The 9,818-nt window shown below is 41.5% G+C and overlaps 1 protein-coding gene across 1 annotated transcript; it reads left to right on the top strand.

Moving 5' to 3' along the window:
• Nucleotides 1-813: 813 nt before the first annotated feature.
• Nucleotides 814-8,153, top strand: mpx (myeloid-specific peroxidase). The gene is made up of 16 exons (XM_020605931.1): nt 814-883; nt 1,034-1,099; nt 1,214-1,301; nt 1,921-2,096; nt 2,264-2,396; nt 2,844-2,973; nt 3,064-3,270; nt 3,344-3,698; nt 4,205-4,365; nt 4,462-4,720; nt 5,126-5,296; nt 5,404-5,641; nt 6,156-6,379; nt 6,555-6,592; nt 6,827-6,877; nt 7,403-8,153. The coding sequence occupies exons 2-16, from the start codon at nt 1,036-1,038 to the stop codon at nt 7,424-7,426; spliced, it is 2,319 nt and encodes a 772-aa protein (XP_020461587.1). The 5' UTR covers nt 814-883; nt 1,034-1,035; the 3' UTR covers nt 7,427-8,153.
• Nucleotides 8,154-9,818: the final 1,665 nt, after the last annotated feature.

The following is a 9,818-nucleotide window of genomic DNA, read 5'->3' as shown; positions in this document are numbered from 1 at the left end:
CAACCTGATACTGTTCAGTAATACCAATCAGTAGAAAAGCATGTGAATTTCTTCCTCTTCTTAAAGGCTTTTGCCAGTTTGTGTTGTAACACCACCGGCCAACAGCCACAGCATGGCAACATCAATAAACTTGTGAAGTAAAGAAAAACACAACTGCCTAAATCCTTTCCTCCACTGACAAAAACATAGACTAGACTTTATAAATAATTTGATATGATTAAAAAGGAGAGTGCGTATGGTTTACACAAAAAGCAGGCTTTTTGAAGAATGTCCAAAAACATAGACAAAATCATTTCTAAATTTGTCTGAGTACTAATAATATTTAAATAACAATAATAATGAATAATAAACCTGATACAGACAAGTGGCATATTAAAAGATAAACCTGATTAAATGAGTGGTCAGCGGCCCCCACCCATAGGGAGCGAGGGGGCACTGAATGGTATGATGAGTGACACTTGCAGGGTCAAGGTGCATTGAAGCAGCTCTGCAAGTGGCAGCCCAACACCTTACTGAGACACTTGATGTTGGTTTTTCTTTTATTCTATCACCTGCCTGTAGATTCACGCTAAAATATTTAAAAGCCAACTGCATATCCTGCTGCATTCAAGTCTAATATGACTGTTACCAGGAAAACCACAGCCACCAATGCCATTAATGTTTGTTAGGTTTTTATGGTTTTTATTAAATCCCAACAGCCCCATCATGTCAATAAATAACTACTTTAAAATGACTTCCTTCAGCACAGAGAGGACTAAGGAACTTCTCTGCCATGAAAGTAGGCGAGGCCCCGGGCCCCGGCACATAATATAAAGAAGGTGACACACACAGGGTCAGAATCCAGACAAACATCAAACTACATCTGAACGCTTCATAGACACAGGTAATGAAGATTCTTTTTTATTAATTGTGGTTAATAGAGTTTTTAATTTTTATTTATTTAATGCTACAGTGCTTAAGAAATAGTTTCCTTTTTGACAAATACAATTGACTTTGCTTTTATTCTGACTGTGGTTTGATTATTTTGTTTCAGAGATGCGTTTCTCTGTACTTCTTGTGCTTGGCATCTGCCTGATGCCTGCTCACTCCCAATCAAAAGGTAGACCGCGTCCTTCACATTGTGGACATGTCTAATTCCCATTTATAGTGGATGTTTTGTGTATGCGTGTGTAACGACTAAAATGCCAAATTTCTTTCTATAAATATTTTGCAGGAGAATATCTCGGCAGTCCTTTCCTTCAGCACTGTTTTAAGGAGGCAAAGAAAATTGTGGATGATGCGTACAAGTACTCCAGAGAGGAGTGAGTTAATCTCATTCATAATTTTAAACATTTTGATGTACATTTACACAGCTTTTACACAGACTTGAAGCAACATAATAAACATTTCATGACAGAAAAGGAGCAGAGGCAAGAAAATCTTATATTACAATACATGCCGCCTTCTCATGCAATCGATTACTTAGTCTGTGTACATTTTCGTGAAATGCAGAATATTTGAGCAATATTAAAGTATTCCCCAGAGAGAGAGAGCAAAGTATGTCTCCTGCTGTATTTAGTGCTGTAATGAGTGAAGAGTCACATATAAAAAAAGTTTTTTCTTCACAAACTAAAATAAAATCATTATATAATCTGTTACTGAATTGTGTAAATAACTATAAAATTACAAAACTATATTAATATGATTCATGTGCAAGTGTTTCTATGTTATATCTACATATCATCAGAGATACATGATTCTTGACAAATGGGAAACGGGCCATAAGTGATGGTGTTATCTCCAGGTGGGTGTTGGTCCAGTCCAAATCAAAAATCCTGGGTTCAGTTTAAATCCCATTTTGTCCCTGACAGTGACTCTGTAGCTCGGTAAAAGAGCACACTTTGGAGTTCATTGTTCTGCTATGTGGTTTTTCTCGTCCAGGAGCCTGAGGCGCGTCCGCAGGGAGGTGGTGAGCGCTCACGACGCCCTTCGTCTCCTGAAGCAGCCTCGTGGTGACACCCGCTCAGCTGTGAGGTCTGCAGACTACACGGCACAAACCCTACGTCTGCTGCAGGAGAGGGTGCATCGGGTGCACAAACGCTCGCTCAACGCAACAGGTGAGACATAAAGCACACGCACAGTGCTCGCATTCTTTTTGTGACAACCTTTCCTGGTTTCAGCTGAGGGACTGGGGTTTACTGTTACTTCAACGCTGCAATATTAAGGCATATAAAGCTGACACATACACACTGAATTCATGAAATGTGTATTTCACGTTTTTCAGATCTGCTCAGTAAAGAAGACTTGGAGAAGCTTGCCAGCTTAACTGGATGTGCAGCTCGAGTCAGCCGTCCACAGTGCCACACTGTGCCAAATGTTAACAAATATCGCACAGTCACCAGCCTCTGCAACAACGTGTAAGTAACTTTTCTTCTGTATTTGACCTCTGAACACCCCCGGCTGTATCAGGGCGTGGAAAACATCGATACACTTTACATGCAAACATTTTAATATAACATGAAACCTTAAGTTTAAGCCATTTTCCCAAGAAACTTGTTAAATGGGCACATTATAGCATGAGAAAACTTCTGCACTACTTTCGTACTTCTTGCTTGCAAATTAAGTTTTCCACCCATTCATCCAAGGCCTGGAGTGTGTGGTGCAGTTTGAATTAGTGAAAACTTTGCAGGAGACGGTTTCTATGGCAGGGTTTGTGAGGTTGAGCTGTGCTCACATTCAGAGGCAATGCTTGTGAAATACATCTAAACATCCTAGGTCACTAACCACGGAAGATGTGTTCACCTCACCTTTGATTTCTCAAGCACTGTTTCCAAACATGGTCGTTTCTTGTTTCCTTCTTTTAGAGAAAACCCTCGCCTCGGAGCCTCAAACACCCCCTTCACTCGCTGGCTGCCTTCCGAATATGATGACGACATCTCCCAACCAAAAGGCTGGAACAAAACCCGAAGATTCAACAACTTCCTCCTCCCACTGGTACAGCCTGGAGATCCCAGACATTCACTGTAATTAATATATAGTGTAATGATTTTAAATTACAGCTGCACAGCGTTCCTCTGCTCTCAGGTGAGACAGGTCTCAAACAACATCCTAAGCACAACAGACGCAGGGGTGATCAATGACAGCAATTTCACTCTCATGGTGACCTTTTTCGGCCAGTGGAACGACCACGATCTCACCTTCACGCCATTCTCCCCCAGCATCCGCTCCTTTAGCAACGGCCTGAACTGTGATGAGAGCTGCGAGCAAACTGAGCCATGCATCCCCATCCCGGTTGGTGTCAAATCCCCAGGTGATGTTTTCTGTAAAAGGTGCTCTCCGTAACCTTTTGCCTCCTTTTCTATAGATTCCTCCCGGTGACCCCCGCTTGCCCTCCCGCTGCATCCCTGCTTTCAGATCCGCTCCTGCTTGCGGAACAGGATACTCAGCCTACAATTTTGGCGGAGATCCCGTTAAGAGAGAGCAGATCAATTCCCTGACAGCCTTCCTGGATCTCAGCCAGGTGTATGGCTCCGAGGACAAGCTTGCCCTCTTTCTTCGTGATGTGGAAAGTGATGGCGGCCTGATGCGTGTGAATACAGAGTTCAAAGATAATGGACGTGAGCTGCTGCCCTTCCACCCTCTCCAGGTGCAAATGTGCGCCACTCGCAAAAGAATCACTAATGACACAAATGCCAAGGAGGTGCCCTGTTTTATTGCAGGTTAGTCGTCTTGGAAGTTACTTTATAAATTGTCAACCAATCATTTATCTCAGTAACAAGCCATATGAGTAGTAATAACAATTTGTTTTTACCACGTTACAAAAAGCTGTTGTATACCCTGCTTTAGCTTCTACCTGCTGTTTTAATCATCTCAAACCCCCTATTTAGCATTTATAAGCAGTACACAAACACTTAATAAGTGCTTTATGTAACACTAGAATATAGTTGTAAGTTATATGACATGTACAAAGTGTTCATTTTGAATAAACACATGACAATGATGTTTTTTCTGGTGAAAGCAATCAGCATATTAAAAGTAAATTAATGAAGCTAATTAAAAAGAAAATGATCATCCAGTATATTTAGCAACTCAAATGTTGTTCTTAATAGTGGCTTGTTACCGAGCTATAATAGTTTATAAATAGTTTATTAGCTAGTAATAAAGTTGTCCTGCAATGACTCAAATGAGGAAATGAGCTCATTTGTGCTGCATTACTGTTTGTAAGGTGATGCCCGTGTGGATGAGAACATTGCTCTGACCTCACTGCACACACTGTTTGTGCGTGAACATAACCGCCTGGCTCGAGCGCTGAAGAGAATAAACCCACAATGGGACAGTGAGACACTCTACCAAGAAGCCCGCAAGATCATGGGTGCTTACACGCAGGTAGCTAAACCTGAGAGTCAGTCAGCATTCATCACTGTGTATTTAATGCATGTGTCAAAACACTCAGTCTACAGTAAGTTTCTCTGTCTCTCTCAGTTGTTTGTGTTCAGGGACTATCTGCCACACATTGTGGGTGAAGAAGCCATGCGTAAACAGCTCGGCCGCTACCCTGGCTACGATGCCAACGTTGACCCCAGCATCTCCAACGTCTTTGCAACAGCAGCTTACCGCTTCGCCCACTTGACCATCCAGCCATTCCTGACCCGTCTGGATGCAAATAACAGGGAGCATCCTGAATTTCCCACTGTCCCCTTGTTCAAGGCCTTCTTCACCCCCTGGAGAGTCGTCTTTGAGGGTGAGGCATATAGAGATAACTGCAACAACTTTTCATTCTACCTTAAACCATCAGCCTCAGGGGTAGATCTAGAAAACTTTGGATGGGATGTCCAGGCTGGAGCACAGACTCAGAGAGGGGTGGCACATTTGAAATACATGTAAAAAGTAATTTGAACCCCTAGTTCTATGAAATAATAAACCATATGTTGTTAAGTATTGTTTATTTTGTGTAAAAATGAGACACATAGTGTTTTCTTTAACTAAGTTTTGCTAAACATTTGAAACATTCATTAATACTGACAAACATTAACACTGGTAGGGGTGGCACCAGGTGGCCAACCAAATTCTGAGGATGGCTGGTGCCACCCCTGGCCACCCCTTAGCTGCACCCATGTTCACCCTAATTTTTATTTTATCTCTGCAGGTGGCATTGACCCTCTCCTGCGTGGTTTGATAAATCGTCCCGCTAAGCTGAACACTCAGGATCACATGTTGGTGGACGCTTTGAGGGAAAGGCTGTTTCAGTTTGTGCAGCACGTGGCTTTGGACCTGGGCTCTCTCAACATGCAGAGGTCACGTGACCATGGCTTGCCTGGTACATCCCTCACTCTCATTTTCATTATTTAAAATTGCCCTGCTTGTGTTCCATCTCTTTCTTAGTTGTCCTCACTCTGTCTTTGGTTACTTTGTTTACTCCTCTAGGTTACAACGCCTGGCGCGGGTTCTGTGGCCTGTCCCAGCCCAGAAACCAGGCAGAGCTCGGACAGGTTCTGAACAACACCGAACTGGCCAGAAAACTTCTAGCACTCTATGGTACACCCAACAACATCGATGTCTGGTTGGGAGGCGTGGCAGAACCGTTTGTCAAGGGCGGCCGTGTGGGGCCTCTCTTTGCCTGCCTCATTGCAACCCAGTTTCAGAGAACTCGCCAGGGGGACAGGTCAGTATATGTGCAGATACATACAGAGGTGTATATTTATAGTCAGTGGATGGCATTTTGAAGGCATATGTTTACAAAGACAGAAAACAGGTACAGTCTTTTTTTATTCATTTCAGCCCAGATATTCACAGGACCTGGAGAAGGGGTGACAGAGTTGGGGGAGGTTTAATAGTGATCTCACCACTGACAGATGCAAAACACTTCTTTAACTTTGCCTTTTATAGCTGCTTTAAAATTAAAAGACATATTTAGTGTTCTCTGCAGCCTAGTGCAAAAAATATGAAACTTAGGAAGTTTAAACATTTGCTGGGTTGTGGTCAGAGGTTTTGATAATAGCTGTGCAGCATTAGAACTGCAGTTGGTCAAAGCTGCTGCCTTTCAGTCCTGCCAAACTTTAGATTATAATTTATATCAAATGCCTGCTTTAGGCTGATGAAGTCATCACAAAAATAAACTGAGTTCAGTCTCTGCAGACACTAATGTTGTCCTTTCCCCTCTTGTCTGGACTTCTCAGGCTGTGGTATGAGAAGCCAGGTGTCTTCACCACGAGACAGGTAGCTGCTCTGTCCGCTGCCAGCTTAGCCAAGATCATCTGCGACAACACCGGCATCACGTTTGTCCCCCTTGACGTCTTCAGCGTCAGCTCAGCTACAAATCGTTTCGTCCGCTGCAGCAACCTCCGACGCGTGGATCTGTTGGCCTGGAGGGACAGACCCAATCAATGCAATGGGTTCTTAGGTAAAACAACACTGGACCAAATGTTATGAACATGGGGAAGGCTCTCAGCACTAAATTTACATTGATCACCCACTGCATTTTTCATTCAGTGTTGAACCTATTTATTGTGTATTTGTTTCCTCCACAATTACTTGTTTGAAAATTGTTCCTCATATGTTGGTGTTTGATGTTGCAGGCCCGGGTGGTATCTGTTACAGAGCCAGTGCACTAGAGGTTGGTTTTACGCACTAGCAATGGTCACACTTTAAGAGCACAATGAAGCAGCACCTCCTTAAAACAATACACATTCAAATCATGCAAAACTTGTTGTTCTGAACTTGTTGTCATCTTGGTGAATGTGATCCTCGTTATATTAACACTGATGATTTATGATACAAGCACATCTTGAAAATTTCCATAAATTGTCAAACTAAATGTGTTTAATTTCTACATCTTCTTGATTTACAGGCTGAGAACCAACCAAACCAGTTTGACTACCAAGAACCTGAGAACAATAATGTAATCTATCCATCTGTTCATCCTTTATACATTCTATATACTGTAGTACTGAATGTCTCAAAAGCTCAAAATCTTTAATTAGTATCAAATTTAAACACATACCAGCAGCACTGTACAAAGAATGTGACACTTTAGCACAAAGAATATCCAGCTGAACTATGGGTACTCTGTTCCAGAGATATTTACACGTGTTGTTCTCACTAATGTTGTTGTAGCAGAGATCCAGATTCTAGATCCAAAAGATATAAACCTCGTGCTTTAAAATGTTTTATATTATCAGCCTAAAATAAGGAAAAGCAAGGCATGTTGTTTGCATAGCACCTCTGAATAGCAAGGCCATTTAAAGTGTGTACAAAGTTAAGGTATAAAACTAACACAAGGTAATAAACAGGAAATATCAATGTGATTTGAAAATCATTAAATATCAGGAAGCAGACTTGTCCTGGAAAATGTCAGTGGTCAGGATGGTTCATATTCTTACTGAAATATAGTAAAGAAGTAATCTATACTTTTGTTTCTCTTCAGATCCCAGAGGACCCCCTGGCCTGATAGCCCCGCCTGGACCACCAGCATTCAACGTCAGTGCCACACAGCCACAGTCTGTCAGCCCATCTTCAGCAAGAATCGTTTATGTTCATCTGGTTATCCACAACAAACAGAAACACTATGAGCATGCAGACGGGCCTGTTTACAATGGTTCGGCTTTCTCTGTACGTTGACCCGTGGCGTTACAGTAAGCTAGTGCTGTGAGGTTTCAGGTTTATCAGGGAGGTCATGGCTTGTTGTCAGGGGTCACGGTGCTCCAGCTGGAGACGGGAGACAAAGTGTGGCTGGAGGTCAGTGACAGGTCTGCTGGCGCCTTCTCAGGACGCCTGCTCTTCACTGTGTGATGCAAACACATCTTCTCTAACACACCAGTGATCTGTCTGCCTCAATGCTCAGTCTCTTTGCACTGAACTTTGCTTTCCATTAATCAGGCCCTAATAGTTATCTATTATTAGTGCTTTACTTTTTTCTTATTTGAATCAATGGGCCAGGCTACTGCAGTGCACACCACACAGCTGTACACATTTTACATTTTACTGAAACTTGAGCACATTTTCCAGGAAATGCTGTTACAATCCTGCTAGAGCAAAAATTCAACACTAGCCAATTTTTGCTCAGGCAGGATTGTAACAGCATTCCATGAAAGTGGAATTCACACATTTACTAGTATTATTATGAATATATTATGTACTGATCCAAGGCTTTTTGAACTGTAACTATTGTTGTATTTCACATGAATAAAAACTAAAATGCTTGCTGCAGAACTGTGTACATCAGGAATTTTTTCATGGGCACAAAATTTGATTTACTGCTATTAAATTCAAGCTTGTTTAGTATCTGAAGACACTGTAAAAATACTAGATAAAGGGAGTAATACACTACAGCTCACCTTAAGAAAACAGTTCACCTTGACTTTTATTACTTGACATTAAAATGCCATCACCTTTATAATTCCATTTTATGCACTGCACGTCCCCTGTAGATGGAGCTATTGTTTTTTTTTTTTTTTAAACAAAAGAGGGTGTGATAGATGAAGTAACTGGATGACATACACCTTGAAAGTGTAGCATTTGAAAAGATAATATTGTCCCACCAAAGTCACACTTGTCTTCTTTCCAACACTTTAATTACTTCTCAAAGGGCTATTCCGCTGATTTTCTATTGCTGAGGTACTCCTTTGAGTTCAACTCTTGCTGGGGACCAAAAGTTGATTTGCACTGATTTTGACCATTCTTTCTTTTATTTGTTTTTTCAGACCCACATCTATACACAAGTTATCAGTTTCAAGCTACATCAGGATTCAACTTAGCAAAATATTACTTATAACTGTTGTTGGGTGAAACATCTACGTACTCAGCATCTTTAAAATGTCATTTTATGTCTTGCCCTGGTTAAAAAGATATAAATATAAAAAAGCAGCCCACTTTAATGGCTGATGTTGAACCCTCATTCCTCCATATCTCATCTATCTTATGTTCACCACTGTGATGGTGTTGAAGTTATTGAGGGTTGCTGGAGACGAGAACCTACCCACCGTGAACTGGATGTGGGTGGGAGAACACATTGATATTTACACCTGTGGTTAGCAGTAGGTGGTGCAGTTAACAGTTAAGAGTAGGTGGTGTGGCAGGAGAGGGATGTACAGTAGTTGTGAGCTGATTATGAACTAAAATCTGCTATAATTCGTATTTTCATAATAACAATGGATCACATGACCAATTGTATGTGAAAGGTGTTGTTCATAGTGATGAATCCACAGAGGATTATCACCCAGCTCAACAATCCCCCGCAATGTTTTGATCCTCACAATTTCACTGTTTTTATTCACTCTCACCTTTCTCACAGCACTGTTTTCAGCAGCCACCGGCACCTGGTTTTAGTGAATGAACTCTAAAATACTCTGCACCAAACAGTAGACAGACAATGTTAACAACTACTGGTGAACATAATGCAACATTCAGCAGATATTGCAAGCCTGATATTTCCCTCAGGAATTGGTAGAGACCAAAAACAGAGCTAACAGCAGAGCAAATATTCAGCCCAGTCTCACATGAAAATGTAAAATAGCTACACTGGTCCATAGCATAAAACATAGTAGTGTCACAATAACAACTATAAAATTGTGAAATGTTTTTTTTTCTATTACAACCTTTGTGTTCTTCTTCTCTGTGTTTTATGATGGTTGGCAACTAAGAGGTGCATTACCACCACCAAGTGGACTAGAGTGTGGATTGGAAGCTAACACTTAGTGTCCTTGTTTTGAACTATAGAAAGTTAAAAACAGTCGGAGGGTGGTGGCTGGTGTGGATGGCTGGGTCCGGCAAACACCTGACTCTTCACTCAGACAACCAGAACCTTTCATTTAAGAATGTTTTAACCGAAGCCAGATTCTTTC

The sequence above is a fragment of the Monopterus albus genome, unplaced genomic scaffold (genome assembly GCF_001952655.1).
Source record: "Monopterus albus unplaced genomic scaffold, M_albus_1.0 scaffold75.1, whole genome shotgun sequence".
Taxonomy (NCBI): domain Eukaryota; kingdom Metazoa; phylum Chordata; class Actinopteri; order Synbranchiformes; family Synbranchidae; genus Monopterus; species Monopterus albus.
The sequence above is the reverse complement of the archived record's forward strand: the minus strand, read 5'-3'. Positions and strand labels throughout refer to the sequence as shown.

Coding starts and splice junctions, on each gene's coding strand:
- mpx (XM_020605931.1), top strand. CDS start 1,036: ATGCGTTTCTCTGTACTTCTTGTGCTTGGCATCTGCCTGATGCCTGCT. Junction 3,271..3,343: donor AGCCATGCATCCCCATCCCG/GTTGGTGTCAAA, acceptor CCTTTTCTATAG/ATTCCTCCCGGTGACCCCCG. Junction 6,593..6,826: donor ACAGAGCCAGTGCACTAGAG/GTTGGTTTTACG, acceptor CTTGATTTACAG/GCTGAGAACCAACCAAACCA.